Source organism: Rhinoraja longicauda, chromosome 20 (assembly GCF_053455715.1).
Source record: "Rhinoraja longicauda isolate Sanriku21f chromosome 20, sRhiLon1.1, whole genome shotgun sequence".
In the NCBI taxonomy this organism is placed as follows: domain Eukaryota; kingdom Metazoa; phylum Chordata; class Chondrichthyes; order Rajiformes; family Arhynchobatidae; genus Rhinoraja; species Rhinoraja longicauda.
The window spans coordinates 14337307-14353945 of NC_135972.1; the positions used below are offsets into that span (position 1 = coordinate 14337307).

The window sequence follows — 16639 nt, forward strand, 5'->3', positions numbered from 1 at the left end:
CTAAAATATATTATTGATTTATTTTCTTGGTGTTTTGATATCCTGAAGTTCTTAAAACCCCAATACATTATTTCTCAACTTAACTAACAGTATGGATAATGAGACAGTTTCAATGGCATGAAAAGTACTACTTCCACTTTTCATTGTTTTACAAGCTCATAAAAGTCATTAACTGGCAAGGATAGTATGGATCAGTGATTAACATGGACAAGAAATCATGTTTGCCAGTTGTTGCCTTGTTTTCTCTTGGAATGCTTTACTGCATTAAAGAGGCTGTAAAAATGTAGTATATTGTGGTAGATTATGTCTTGAAAACATTTGAGTGGTTTAACCCAATTTTCCAACTTATGCAAGAATGTTGCCACCAAAATTGATCTGATTGAACAGCATCAAGAAAAGGGAAACCTGGCAAATCTTTTCCCTCCTCATTCACGTGTCCTCAGGCAATAACAAGCACTAACTCAAAATTGACAATGATTTGATCATAGACTCCTTTGACCTATGTGACTCATTTGCCCTTTGAATGGGAAACTTTCTCATCCCTTTAGTTTTTGAAATATGACCCCATATCAAAATGTTACCCACTTGATAGCTGACTGCAGTGTTATCTTGAGCTGAATACCAAACATCATTAACAAGGTACACAGATACAGCATGTACAGACTGCCAAATAAACAACAAAATATTGTAGACTCTCACCAATTTGAACATGTGCCTGATGGTCTGGTGCAGTCAGAGCTGGCTGGAGAGAAAGAATAAGTGGAGAGGTGCCACTAACAAGTGTGGTTTGGGAAAGTGAACTGAGCACCGCTGGACCAGAGAAAACAATGGAACCTGCCGTCACCATGAACATGAACTCTTGATTCTTTTGAGAAACCTAGTAGCAGAGAATGGAAAATAAAATTAACCATATATAATACTAAATATAGCCAAATAACACCATGTATGAATAATATTTTGAAAATTTCAATTCTATAGTTGCTAAAAATGAAAGCATGCTTTTATTGAAAGTTTAAGCCATAACATACATATCCACTGGAATAAATACAAGTAGTTAGCAAACATCAAATGCATCAGATGACTTTCCAGAATGATAACAATCTGATATGCAAGCACCACTAGATCTGATAGACCACATGCCACGAGTTTTCCATTTCTGGTCGATATGAATGAACATTTCCAGAATATTTAGAAAAAATCTGGTTTTACGTTCAAGAGGGTGCCATACAATGGCTGCCTTGCCAACAGTATGTCTCATCCTTTTCCTTCTATGTGTTTTTAGTTTGTTATAAAATGTATGTTTTAGTTTATCTTTAGTTTTGTGTTATGTAGGGGGAGGTGGGGGAATTTTTTAAAATCTCTTTCCTCGACAGAGATGCGACTTTTTCCGTGTCGTATCTCTGTCTGCACTGCGGTCTAACATTGTGGAGCTGGCGGCCTCGTGCGGGGACCTTGAGTGCAACAGCGGGAGCCTGCGGACTTTAACAACGTGGAGCTCGCGGTCCCTGGTTAGAGATCAACTTCGGGAGCTCCAAGCTGCGGGAGCTTCAACCGCCCCGACGCGGGAGCTTCGATCGCTCTGACTGTGGATGGTTCGACTCCCCTGACTGCAGGAGAAAAGGAGGAAAGAAGATAAGATTTTATTGCCTTCCATCACAGTGAGGAGCCATTGTGGTGGATGTTTATGTCAAATTATTATGCAGTTGTGACGTTGCTTTTTTGGTATGAATGTATGGCAAACCAGATTCCTCGTATGTTGCAAAACATACTTGGCTAATAAATTATGATTATGATTATGAATTAACAGCTACTGTAATTTGTCACAGTCATTAACTTGAAAAAGGCACAGTATTCTCATGGTTTTATGCTAGAAATTTTTATTCTTGGTATATATGAATGATTTGAAATTAAGCACATGGAGTCTTTTAATCCATTTTTGTAATTTTAAAAAATCAGGATTCACTGGCTGTTCTTTATTTCCCTCAAGATGATGGACCTTCTGCTGGAATTACTTCAACAAATAGGGTGAAAATTATTTGCCTGCAATTCAAAGGAGGCCCAATACAAACTGTAGGATGACATTAAATGGCACACAGGGGTGCAGCTGGTCGATCTACTGTCTCGCAGTGCCAGAGACCTGGATTCCATCCTGATGTCAGGTGCTGTCCATATGGAATTTGCACATCCGCCATGTGACCACATAGGTCTTCTCCAGGTGTTCCAGTTTCCTTCCACATCCCAAATGCAAGTTTGCAGATTAAATGACCTCTGTAAATTACCCCTCGTATGGGATAACATAAAGTGACCAGGTGTAACAGTTGTCTCGGTGAGCCAAAAGGCCTGTTTCAACACTGTATCTTTCAATCAATTCAATTAATTAAGACCTTGCAAACCAAAAAGGAAAAGCATGAAGGGATACATTTTGAGAAAATCAAGGTATAGAATCTTAAATTTAAACACAAGATTAGCAGAGGAACCTAGGGATTTAAACAAAAAAAATCCTGGAATTGCCTGAAAAAATGTGAAAAGCCTAACGGTATTTGGCTCTTAACAGAGAGCATAGAAGAAAAGGATAATGTTGGTTTAACTAAACATCGATTACAATGTGCAGTTATTGACATCTCGTTCAAGAAAGGAAATTGAGATTAAAGAATGCATTTCAAAAATTTCTGCAAGATAGGACCTCCTGTTGAAAGGAAGTGACACTGGGATGTTTTTCACATTTCCACTGGTGATCACATGGCTAAAGATTCAATAGGTTTTGCAAATTATACAGAGCTTTGTGAGCCTGAGCGAAGAAAGAATATTTCTGTTGATTAATGAGCGAGTGATGGGAGTAATGGGATGGACGGATCATTAACATATAATTATCACTGAAAGGGCTTCTGAAACGTATAACATTTTGTACTGTAATATTAATGGCAGGGCTCCGTGCCAGATTCCTGGCACAAAGGCATGTATTCCCAGCAGATGTCTGTTTTTTTTAAATAGTACAAGGAGTTATGTATATATCTCAAACTGGAGGACCAAAAGGGTTATAATGAATCAGTGCACTGTGTAATAGCACTAATCAGAGTAACAGTGGTTCCCTGCTGCAAATTCTATGTAGATATGTGAATTTTTGTCTGAGCAATTGCATGAATATATTTTTTCAAGGCTTGGCACAAAAGTGTAGTTTGGATTTGGTACTTTTCACCAAAGATACTACTACCTTATGGTGCAAGTATACCAGTGGGTAAAATTTTCCCAACATTCCAACGTGAATTATTTCTCATCCATGATAAACAGTACGGGCTATGTTACTTTTCCAAACTGCTTGAATAAAATCTTCTACATGGCAAAACCAAGTGGCAACGCAAGAGGCAGCGAGGCATCACTCCTGAACGAGATCAATGCTTTCTACTCATGCATCAATGGAGAAAGAACTGATGTGACTTTGTGGGCCCCATAGTGGTGCAATCTCGGCCATCGAGGCCAAGGTCAGAAAATCCTTCAAACAGGTGAACCCTCAGAAAGCATCTGGACCTGATGGTGTGCCTGGTCGTGTCCTCAAAACCTACACGGACCAACAGGTTAGCTATAGCGGCAACTTAGTCCTTCCCAATAAAGTCCTTCAGCTTACCCTATGACGAAGGAGTGGAGCGATATTTCTTGACGCAAAGCAACAACAGAGAGATCTTCATGACATTTCCGTTTAGTTAGTCGTTTATTGAAGTAGTAATACAAACAGATTAGTATATCTTCCGTCGTATAATTTTTGGTTAGAACTTACATCTTACCGTCGCTCCTTCATGTCTGCAGCATTACATCAGTGAATTCTCAATTATACTCATAATTCTGGCTCCTCCCCTGGCTCCACCAGTCCATATATGCCCATATATGTAATCCAAGTATTCATCTCATGACAACCCTCAAGTGTCCAAAAATAATACAACAGGATACAAAATAATATAATATGCTAAGATAACTAATAAACACAAATGGCTCCTACACTAGCCTTTTTTTGGACATCTTTTCATTACTAATGTCTGAGGTTCCCACCTGGTTTAAAAGGGCAATAATAATAACCAAAGAAGGGTAAGGTGACGTGCCTCAATGACTACTGACCGATGACAATAACGTCTGTGGTGATGAAGTGCTTCGAGAGTTGGTCATGGCGCATATCAACGTTTACCTCAGCAAGAATATTGACCCAAATACAATTTGCCTACCACCACAATAGATCAACGGGGGATGTGATCTTGTTGACTCTCCACTATGTACTGGACCAATTGGACAATAAAAACACATATGTCAGACTGTTGTTCATAGACAACAGCTTGCCGTTTAACACCTTCTTCCCCACCAAACTTGTCACCAAGCTCAAAGAACTGGGTCTCTGTGCATCACTATGTAACTGTATCCTCAACTTCCTCATCAGCAGAACACAGTCGGTACAAATCAGCAACAATGATTCCTCCTCGATAACCATCAGCTCAGGGGTACCTCAAGGCTGTGCTCTCTGTCCCCTGCCCCATTCACCCCATACCCATGACTGTGTAGCATACACAGTTCCAGCTCCATCTTTAAACTTGTCGATGAGACTTCCGTTGTTGGGCGAATTACGGATGAGCCAGAGCATAGGAAGGAGATCAATTGTCTGATTGAATGGTGCCAGAACAACAACCTTGCTCACTCACAGTGTGAGTAAAACCAAAAGCTGATTGTTGACTTTAGACAAGGAAAGCTGAGGATCCACAAACCTGTCTTCATTGACAAGTCGGTGGTGGAGAGAGTCAACAACTTGAAGCTCCTGGTTGTGCATATCTTTAAAGATCTGTCCTGGATCCAGCACAGTGATGTAATCATAAAGAAAGTCAATTAACACTTTCGCTTCCTTAGAAGATTGAGGATATTCAGTATGTTGAACTTCTACAGGTAGATAACAAATAGACTTGTTGCAACTCGAATGCCCAGGAATGAAAGAGATTACAATAAGTAGTGGACACTGCCTGGTCCATCTCGGGGGCTGACCTCCCCACCATCAAAGGGATCTAAAGGTGGCGCTGCCTCAAAGGCAGCCAGCATCAGCAAGGACCCACACCACCTGGCCTTGCTCTCATTTCAATCCTGCCATTGGGAAGGTAGTACAGGAGTTTGAAAACTATGACATCTAGTTTCAGGAACAGCTTCTTCCCAACAACCATCAAGCTATTGAGCACTAAGAATTCCTACTAAACTTCAAAGTACGAACTGTCCTGCTTGCACTAGGAACTTTGGGCTTCTTTTTGTATTGCACTCTTGTTTTTTTAAATTAATCAAACTTTTTTTAAATTGTTATGTTATCTATCGAGGATGGTGTTTACAGACCTGTTGTGCTGCTGCAGGTGAGTATTTCATTGTTTCATTTTGGTATATATGACAATGAAATACTCTTCACCCGAATCATAATTTGTTCAATCCCTCCAACAGATGCTGCCCAGTCTGCTAGGTTACTTCAATAGACAATAGGTGCAGGAGGAGGCCATTCGGCCCTTCGAGCCAGCACCGCCATTCAATGTGATCAATGCTGATCATTCTCAAGCAGTACCGTTCCTGCCTTCTCCCCATACCCCCTGACTCCGCTATCCTTAAGAGCTCTATCCAGCTCTCTCTTGAATGCATTCAGAGAATTGGCCTCCACTGCCTTCTGAGGCAGTGAATTCCACAGATTCACAACTCTCTGACTGAAAACGTTTTTCCTCATCTCAGTTCTAAATGGCCTACCCCTTATTCTTAAACTGTGGCCCCTTGTTCTGGACTCCCCCAACATTGGGAACATGTTTCCTGCCTCTAACGTGTCCAACCCCTTAATAATCTTATATGTTTCGATAAGATCTCCTCTCATCCTTCTAAATTCCATTGTATACAAGCCTAGTCGCTCCAGTCTTTCAACATATGAAAGTCCCGCCATTCCGGGAATTAACCTAGTAAACCTACGCTGCACGACCTCAATAGCAAGAATATCCTTCCTCAAATTTGGAGACCAAAACTGCACACAGTATTCCAGGTGCGGTCTCACTAGGGCCCTGTACAACTGCAGAAGGACCTCTTTGCTCCTATACTCAACTCCTCTTGTTATGAAGGCCAACATTCCATTGGCTTTCTTCACTAACTGCTGTACCTGCATGCTTCCTTTCAGTGACTGATGCACTAGGACACCCAGATCTCGTTGTACGTCCCCTGTTCCTAACTTGACACCATTCAGATAATACTCTGCCTTCCTATTCTTACCACCAAAGTGGATAACCTCACACTTATCCACATTAAACTGCATCTGCCATGCATCCGCCCACTCACACAACCTGTCCAAGTCACCCTGCAACCTCATAGCATCTTCCTCACAGTTCACACTATCACCCAGCTTTGTATCATCTGCAAATTTGCTAATGGTACTTTTAATCCCTTCATCCAAGTCATTAATGTATATTGTAAATAGCTGCGGTCCCAGCACCGAGCCTTGCGGTACTCCACTAGTTACTGCCTGCCATTCTGAAAGGGACCCCATTTATCCCCACTCTTTGCTTTCTGTCTGTCAACCAATTTTCTATCCATGTCAGTACCCTACCTCCAATACCATGTGCTCTGATTTTGCCCACTAATCTCCTATGTGGAACCTTGTCAAAGGCTTTCTGAAAGTCAAGGTACACCACATCCACCGGCTCTCCCCTGTCAATTTTCCTGGTTACATTATTCCAGAAGATTAGTCAAGCATGATTTCCCCTTCGTAAATCCATGCTGACTCGGAACAATCCTGTTACTACTATCCAAATGCTCCGCAATTTCGTCTTTTATAATTGACTCCAGCATCTTCCCCACCACTGATGTCAGACTAACTGGTCTATAATTTCCCGTTTTCTTTCTCCCTCCTTTCTTAAAAAGTGGGACAACGTTAGCTACCCTCCAATCCACAGGAACTGATCCTGAATCTATAGAACATTGGAAAATGATCACCAATGCGTCCACAATTTCTAGCGACACCTTAAGTACTCTGGGATGCAGACCATCAGGCCCTGAGGATTTATCAGCCTTCAGTCCCATCAGTCTACCCAACACCATTTCCTGCCTAATGTGGATTTCCTTCAGTTCCTCCGTCACCCTAGGATCTCTGCCCACTAGAACATCTGGGAGATTGTTTGTATCCTCCTTAGTGAAGACAGATCCAAAGTACCGGTTCAACTCGTCTGCCATTTCCTTGTTTCCCATAATAAATTCCCCCGCTTCTGTCTTCAAGGGACCCACATTTGCCTTGACTATTTTTTTCCTCTTTACATACCTAAAAAAGCTTTTACTATCCTCCTTTATATTATTGGCTAGTTTACCCTCGTACCTCATCTGTTGCTCTTTAAAAGAGTCCCAATCATCTGGCTTCCCACTCTTCTTTGCTTTGTTGTACTTCTGCACTTTTATTTTTATGCTGTCCTTGACTTCCCTTGTCAGCCACGGGTGTCTCTTACTCCCCTTGGAATCTTCCCTCCTCTTTGGGATAAATTGATCCTGCAACTTCTGCACTATTCCCAGGAATACCTGCCATTGCTGTTCCACCGTCTTCCCTGTAAGGGCCTCCTTCCAGTCAATTCTGGCCAGCTCCTGCCTCATGCCTCTGTAATCCCCTTTGCTATACTGTAATACTGACACTTCCGATTTACCCTTCTCCCTCTCAATTTGTAGAGTAAAACTTATCATATTGTGATCACTGCATCCTAATGGCTCGTTTACCTCGAGTCCCCTTATCAGATCAGGTTCATTACACAACACTAAATCCAGAATTGCCTTCTCCCTAGTAGGCTCCAGTACAAGCTGTTCTAAGAATCCATCTCGGACACTCCAAAAACTCTCTTTCCTGGGGTCCATTACCAACCTGATTTTCCCAGTCTACCTGCATGTTGAAATCTCCCATAACCACCGCAGCATTACATTTGCGACATGCCAATTTTAGCTCCTCATTCAACTTGCACCCTATGTCGAGGCTACTGTTTGGGGGCCTATAGATAACTCCCATTAGGGTCTTTTTACCCTTACAATTCCTCATTTCTACCCATACTGATTCTACATCTCCTGATTCTATGTCACCCCTTGCAAGGGAGTGAATATCATTCCTCACCAACAGAGCGACCCCACCCCCTCTGCCCACCTGTCTGTCTTTTCTATATGTTGTGTACCCCTGAATATTCAGTTCCCGGCCCGGGTCCTCTTGTAGCCATGTCTCAGTGATTCCCACAACATCATACTTGCCAATGTCTAACTGAGCCTCAAGCTCATCCACTTTATTTCTTATACTTCGCGCATTTAAATACAACACTTTTATTTCCGTATTCACCTCCCCTCTCACACCGGTCACAATTGGCCCTGACCGTACTCTCTTATCCCTTCTAGAACTTTCCTCCTCATTCATTCGAGAGTCCTTTGCAATTTCTCCTGTATTTTCTTCCCCTTTAACTCCATCTCCATATTCCCAGTTTGTCAACCCCTCCCCCCCACTACTTAGTTTACTACTTAGTTTAAAGCCACACTTGTAGCACTAGCAAACCTACCTGCCAGAATGTTGGTCCCCCTGCTGTTAAGGTGTAACCCGTCCCTTTTGTACAGGTCACCCCTACCCCAGAAGAGATCCCAGTTGTCTAGAAATCAGCTGGGTTTTTTAAAATGGGAAGCTGGGCATTATTGTGGAAAGAGTGTGTGCGAGAGGACTAGGGTCGATAGTAATGGAGAGAACAGGACAAGGGTTTGCGGGTTACTCGGAATTAGAGTTCAAATGTTCATATTGTTGGATTGTAGAATATCCAGGCAGAATATGAGATGTTGCTTTTCTAGTTCTTTTTTGCCTCACTCTGCCAGTAGAGAAGGCTGAGGCAGACAAGTATGGAACAGTCATTGTGCTTAACATTTATTTTCTTTAAAAAAAATGTAGGTGCACATCTACTGGGACTGCTTGTAACTTGGCATTGTTAGTCGTGTTAAAAACATTGTAATGTTAACTCAAAACTAAATTTTTAAGTAAAAGTTTCATATTATATGCTTAAATGAACTGGGTTTTATGATGCCACCATATTTAAATAATGTACTCAGTAAATTTCATAATTATTCAGTTTAATTAATTAACTTACTGTTCAATAAATTTTTAATTGGCTATTCACTGAATATTTTAGAAAATTTAATGCATATACTGAATACGCTATAGTTCAGCAACTCTTCATTACAATTTCTAAATAAAATATTTATAAACCCACAGCACAAGATATCAACAGAACAAAATAGGACTGTGGTATTCCTATCTTTTGCAGTTCTTTAGGCATTCAAACACAATCCAAATCTTTTTTCCAGTTGGTCACCTTACACGCAAAGTTGATTTATTTTCTTATTTGAATATGTTTTACCTCAAAATATGTTTCCTACCTTACTGACTAATGCAGTGTTCTACTCATTTTAGCTCAACTACAGCACCAGCACTCATGAGTGTCTTTTAACTTGCACTATTAATATTTAAAAGCTTCATGCCTTAAAACAAGATCCTTCAATGTTGGCAGCGTAATTAAATGTGCTGGAAGCTTTGGCCAAATTTTGATGCACAAAAACGACAAGCAGAAAAATTGAATGCCGAATGTAATCCTTGCTTATTATCTATGGTTGTAATTCTTTATTACTCCAGCTTATCTTCTCATGTGGAAGCTCAAGCTTTCTGTGTCCAGCCACCTCTCTTCTCTCAGTTCTTGAGCTCCCACTATTACGCCCAACTTTTAAAAATTCAGTTTAATTCCTCTCTGATATTTCCCATGTTTCATCCTTTGTCCTTGCTCTTTGTTCATGTATATAGTTTATCAGTTTATGCACTAACATGGCACATCATGCACATTGCCATCAAAGCTGTCCGGGAAGGAAGGCAGTAGATTATCCATACAAGGGCTCCCAAATTAAATCCAATAATAGGATTTATAAAGAATTCCACGTCATCCTTCCCATAAACGGGAATGCTGAAACTGATTGCTGTGCAGACTATATTTTCACAAGAACAGATAGTCCAGGAAAAGTGAGAGGTCTTCGGATGTGCAGAAATGCATTTAAAATTATTTCAAAAGAGGCCTACAAAAACTTTGAATCTGACAGTACAGGAGAAAATTAAGTTTAGGGTAAAACAAATTTAGGAGAAATAAAGTTAAAGAATGGGGGAACAAAAGACAGAAAAATCAAAGTTATTTTATAAATCCAGAGAAACTCAATAAGAACAAGATAAATTAGAAATGAAACAGGAAACATTTAAAGGATGAACGAATAGTGGGAATACTTAAGGGCCTGTCCCACTTAGGCAATTTTAAGGCGACTGCCGGCAACTAGGCTGTCGCCGAATGTTCGCCGGGGTGTCGCGGGCAAGATCGTGAAGAGTCTTCCAAAGATCGTAGTGGATCGTAGTGAATCTCGGCACGTCGCCGAGGAATCAAATGGTTTGAAATCTCTCGGCGACAGCTGGCTTGTCGCCAGGCATCGTAGCTTATTGCGGTCGCTGTCGCATGCTGTCCCCAGGATTGATAGGTTCTCTTAAGATACATTTAGAAGGACATAATATTAAAATAAGTAAAGTAATTTCAAAATACCATAAAATGCTTGTGTTTAACCAATTTATTTACCGTCAGGACATTTGACAGGTAGATTGGAGGCGACAGTTTGACGGTCAGGTAAGCGTGGGAATTTTCGTGTTATTTTTGGCCTCAGCCATTACATTTAAAGTGGGCTCCAAACCCAGATATTCAACCCAGAAACCAGATATGCATCTCCCTTACGTTTTCAAAGAATGCCCACAGTTTTCACAAATATCCTCCAGGGATGTCCTCCAGGGCTGGCAGCTGTGCCCCAATTATCCTCTGCGCTCTGCCGACGACCCTCTGAAGAGCTTTCTTGTCCGCTGCCGTACAGCTGAGATACCACACATAGATGCCGTACGTCAGAATGCTCTCTATGTTGCAGCGGTAAAAGGTCGTCAGAAGCTGATGTGGCAGACCGACCTTTTTTAGTGTTCTCAAGAAGAACAGCCGTTGCTGTGCCTTTTTGCCCAGTGCAGCAGTGTTGGTAGACCATGTGAGGTCCTGTGAAATGTGTGTGCCCAGAAACCTGATGCTGGACACTCTCACCACTTTGTCCCCGTTAATGAGGACTGGAGCGTATTCCTCATTCTGTGACTTTCTGAAGTTGATAATTAGCTCCTTGATCTTAGTAGTGTGCAGGGACAGGTTGTTCTCTGAGCACCAGCACGCCAGGTTCTGCACCTCCACTCTGTAGGCTGATTCATCGCCGTTTGAGATCAGCCCGATCACCGTTGTGTCATCCGCAAATTTGACGATGGTGTTGGTGGCGAATGCAGGGACAGTCATGTGTGAAGAGGGAGTAGAGGATGGGGCTCAGTACACAACCCTGCGGTGTGCCGGTATTCAGGGTGATGGTAGATGACAGGTGGAGGCCCATTTTCACTGCCTGAGGGCGCTCCGACAGGAAATTCAGGATCCAGTTGCATATATGCGAACTGAGGCCTAGCCGGTAGAGTTTGGAGGTGAGCTTGGTGGGGATGACTGTATTGAAGGCAGAGCTATAGTCTATGAATAGCATCCTCACGTATGTGCCCTGTCTCTCCAGGTGAGTCAGGATGGTATGAAGAACCAGAGAGATGGCATCCTCTGTAGATCTTTTCGCTTTGTATGCAAACTGGTGTGGGTCTAGTGAGGCAGGGATGGTGGCTTTGATGTGAGAGAGGACCAACCTTTCAAAGCACTTCAAAATGATCGGAATGAGGGCAACTGGGCGGTAATCGTTCAGGTTGCTGATGCTTGCCTTTTTCGCCACCGGCACTATGGCGGCCGACTTCAGGCACTTCGGGACCATTGCCAGAGATAAAGACAGGTTGAAGATGTTAGTGAATACTCCAGCAAGCTGGTCAGCACAGTCCTTAAGTACCCATCCTGGGACTCCGTCCGGGCCTGCAGCTTTGCGTGGGTTGATCCTCTGCAGCGCGCACTGTACCTCATGTGCGCTCAGTGTGAGCACCTGATCGTCCTCCGAGGCCACAATTATACCACTCATGTTGTCGTTGCCGGTTTCAAAGTGCGCAAAGAAGGTGTTGAGCTCGTTGTGGGGGCAAGCAGCGTTGGCTTTGTAATCGGTGATATCCCTGATGCCTTGCCACATGCTTCTGGTGTCAGTGCTTCTGAAGTGATCTTCCACGCGTAGCCTGTGGAGGCCTTTGGCCCTTTTTATGCCTTTTTTTTAAGGTTTGACCTGGAAACACTGTATGCTACAGTGTCCTTTATGGCTTTTTACCTAATCTTGCATAACCAACTCCAGTGGGGCAGTTGATACTTATCAAAGGATACCATAGCTCAGCATTAGCCAGTCTGCCAAGTGCTCTCAAACTAACAAAAATCTTTCCTATTTCTCTTCTATTTCTAAAATAAGATATAATCTCTAATCAGACCACCTTTCTAAGTGCCTGTTCACAACATACTTCATCTTAGATCCTAACATTTTACCAAATGTCAATGGCTTGTAGATTCAAAGAGAAAGAGCATGGAAACAGAGTCTATAGCCCACAGCACACACAGCAATCGTCAAGGACCCATTTTAACACTAATAAAAAAGGAGAATAAGCCATTTTATTCTCCTCATTCACGCCACCACTCCCACCCTTGCCCACCCCACCATAGATTCCAACACTTATCTGCACAATGGGAGCAATTCACAGTGACCAATTAACATAGAAATATAGAAACATAGAAAATAGCTGCAGGAGTAGGCCATTCGGCCCTTCGAGCCTGCACCGCCATTCAATATGATCATGGCTGATCATCCAACTCAGTATCCCGTACCTGCCTTCTCTCCATACCCCCTGATCCCTTTAGCCACAAGGGCCACATCTAATTCCCTCTTAAATATAGCCAATGAACTGGCCTCAACTACCTTCTGTGGCAGAGAATTCCACAGATTCACCACTCTCGGTGTGAAAAAAAACTTTCTCATCTCAGTCCTAAAAGACTTCCCCCTTATCCTTAAACTGTGACCCCTTGTTTTGGACTTCCCCAACATCGGGAACAATCTTCCTGCATCTAGCCTGTCCAACCCCTTAAGCATATTCCTTGTAAAAGAATCGGAAACCCAATTTAATAAGCTCAAAGTTTGCTTTGTGTAGCTAGATGCGAGTTTATATTTATCATGACCGAAAGGAGAATCTAAAAAAACATATATCTTTCTGCACTTCTTCTCAGGAATAATTATAATGGATGGGAACCTATAATGTGAAAGACATCACTATATCTTTGGTGCTTATATACTGTATCACTCACAAGCGAACTATATTCTTTGCAGAAATTATACAATACATGTCTTGACAACACTTGGCCTGTAGCCTAAAAATAAACACTGTGTGAATCAGAGACTGGAGCCTTAAAGTATAATTAGCAAACAGAGTTCTGGTACAATAACATGTTACATAATGATAGCAGTCTAGTGAGATAGATACCATGCCACATAAACAATATGTTTTCTGAATTTGACTCTCAAGAAAGTCAACATCATCTTAACTGATTGCATGTGCCCAATGTATGAAAGATCGCTGGAACAATGGCACACTTCTGGGCTTTATGAACTGGGAAGCCATGAGTTTGCCCGTGAAATACAGAAAGTTTTAGCAAAAATGTAACTTTTATTCAACAGTTTTCCAAAATTACATCCTTTTGTGGATGCGAGAGAAAAGGTTGGATCTTTTTCAAAAGCTGAGAATTAAATGAGCTTGAAAATAAAAGTCCTTCAAAGAAAAAAATACAGCACATCTCATGGGGGCGGCACGGTGACAGTGGTAGATTTGCTGTCTTACAGCTCCAGAGACCCGGTTCGATCCTGACTATGGATGCTGTCTGTACGGAGTTTGTACATTCTACTCGTGCCTGTGTGGGTTTCCTCCGGGTGCTCTGGTTTCCTCCCCCACTCCAAAGACGTACAGGTTTGTCGTAAAAAATTGTAAATTGCCCTTAGTGTGCAGGATAGTGAAAGTTTACGGGGATTTCAGTTGGCATGGACTCGGTGGGTGAAGAGCCTGTTTCCATGCTGTTATCTCTTTACCCTAAACATCTTGGGCTGAAATCGAGCCACATGATCCACACACAACAGTTTCAAAGTATAAGGCAGGAACCAGATGAGCCTTTTGACGAGTTCCTTAAAAATAGAAATAGTGAGTGCAAAGAAATGAATGAATGGCAGATGGACCAATTCCTTTTGGACTTAGCATGCCACATGTACACAAAGTCTTGATCAGGAAGGAGAGCTCATTATCAGAGGCTACAGAGACACCTAAGCACAAGAAGCCACAAATAGATAAGAGGAAGATGCTGAAACAGAAAACACGGGGATACTCAACAGGGCAGACAGCATCTGTGGAGAGAGACCTCAAATTGATGTTTCAGGATGACTTTTCATCAGAACAGATGACTGGTTTCTCTATTATTTTCTATTTTAATTTCATTTTTCTAGCATCTACAGCTGTTTGGTTTCTGATTATAGATGAAAGCACTGACAACTCAAAGAGCCAAGCATTGGATCAGTCTCCAAAAAGGAAATACAGCTGATTCAGTTAAGACATTAGAAAGAGGAGAATAAAAACCCAAACTAAAAGGCAGCTGCAGACCACCACATGAATTCACAGGAAAGAAAATATAGTTTATATGGAGGAACCTGAAATTATGCGGTAAGCCTAATGATGAGAAAAATATGTGCACATTTAAAGTGAAAACACATTGAGGACTAAGGGAAAATAAAATGAAAACAGAATAATGATACTACAGAAGATGACAGAATGCAATGGTACAACAGATACTGGAACTGTACAGCTGCATCGAGTGCTGGAATGTGATAGTTCTCAAGAGAAATTAAATCAACACTACCACCCAGGTTAGAAAAAGCTGCATAAATTACTAACAGAGCGTGTATATAAGAATCAGTCATTAAAATGTGGAACCCAACATTTAGCTAATAAAGCTGCAAAAATGACTTGATGATTCAGTTATGACTGAAATACAAATCAGAAAGAAATGGCGTTCACATCTATCGTATCTTGATGATGGCTACAGGAGAAACACCATAGGTCTAAATGTGAAGATACACCACATAGCAAATGCCGACCAGCACAGCTAAAAACTCAGACCTACGAAGAAAAAGAAAAACCTTCTCAGCAAGTGATTCAAGAGTAGGTTGAAAGGATGAGATAAACATTGCAAATGCATGATATTACTAGTCAATCAAAAGAGATTTTACTGGAGGATGGTGTTCAAGTGGCTGGATCTGGAGAGGTACATGCCTACTTGAGTTACTGTAGGTCAGATCGACATTGGGTTGACCTCTAAAGATCAAGATAGCATGAAGATATAGTGCAAACACAGAAATGCACTGAGAAAAAGAGATGGTGGCTGCAAGATACTACTTGGACAAGAGTAGGAGCTAATTTGTTCACAATCAGGAATAGTACTTTATCACTGCAGCCAAGTACTGCTAGTTCCTATTCATCAGAAGTGTAATAGTCACCACAGTTACAATCTCATTTACAAAATAAGGGATTCCTTAGAAACTGAAATGTGACAATTCACCCTGAGAGTCTGCAACGAGATACAGCTTCATCTTTTGGATTGATCCTCTCAGTGCACAGTGACATAGCTTAATTGATTTAAAAATGTACAAATTGTGAAGAGGACCCTTATGAACTGCAGAACAAATGAAGCACGGTACGGTAGCGCAGCGGTAGAGTTGCTGCTTTACAGCGAATGCAGCGCCGGAGACTCAGGTTCGATCCTGACTACGGGTGCTGCATTGTAAGGAGTTTGTACATTCTCCCCGTGACCTGCGTGGGTTTTCTCCGAGATCTTCGGTTTCCTCCCACACTCCAAAGACGTACAGGTATGTAGGTTAATTGGCTGGGTAAATGTAAAAATTGTCCCTAGTGGGTGTAGGATAGTGTTAATGTACGGGGATCGTTGGGCGGCACGGACTTGGTGGGCCGAAAAGGCCTGTTTCCGGCTGTATATATATGATATGATATGATATGATATGATGACCCAGCTGATACTATAACATCAGTTTGATCTATTCAAGCTACAGATTGCAGAAAGTACAGCAGAAAGTCTTCAAGCCAAATTCATCCACCCTAAAAAAAAGTAATAATAAGATAATTGCCAACTGATGCACAAGTTAAATAAAGAAAATGTTAAATCATGATCAGAGATGCTGAGAGGGCAGAGTGTGTATCAAGGATCTAGCCAGGAAAACATGGAATGCAACATAAAGTTAAAGATAAAGTTGATGTTCCAAGGGGCATACACAATCACAGCCAGTACATGAAATGTAAAAGGATATCTGCCTAATACCAGGAATGATAAAACAGCAAACAGCAACAGTTTTAAAACTTCTTTAACAGAATTTACAGGGTTCACATCATCAACACAATGCACCAGATTATTGAGCAGTGAAATGGTTGCTCAATGAAATGAAATGAAAATGAAATGTCCCACTGCATTTAGAATAAAAAGGAAGGTTACTTTACTAGAATAATAAAACTTTATATGAATAATAATATAAAATGACACATTTATATATTTAC

At 41.5% G+C, this 16639-nt stretch overlaps 1 protein-coding gene across 1 annotated transcript in view; it reads right to left on the reverse strand.

Moving 5' to 3' along the window:
* LOC144603578 (UPF0606 protein KIAA1549) overlaps positions 1-16639 on the reverse strand; it is a 153868-nt gene that overhangs the window by 62930 nt on the left and 74299 nt on the right. The window contains exon 4 of the mRNA XM_078416989.1: positions 700-877. Within this exon, the coding sequence (XP_078273115.1) occupies positions 700-877 (178 nt within the window). The remainder of the gene's footprint in view (positions 1-699; positions 878-16639) is intronic.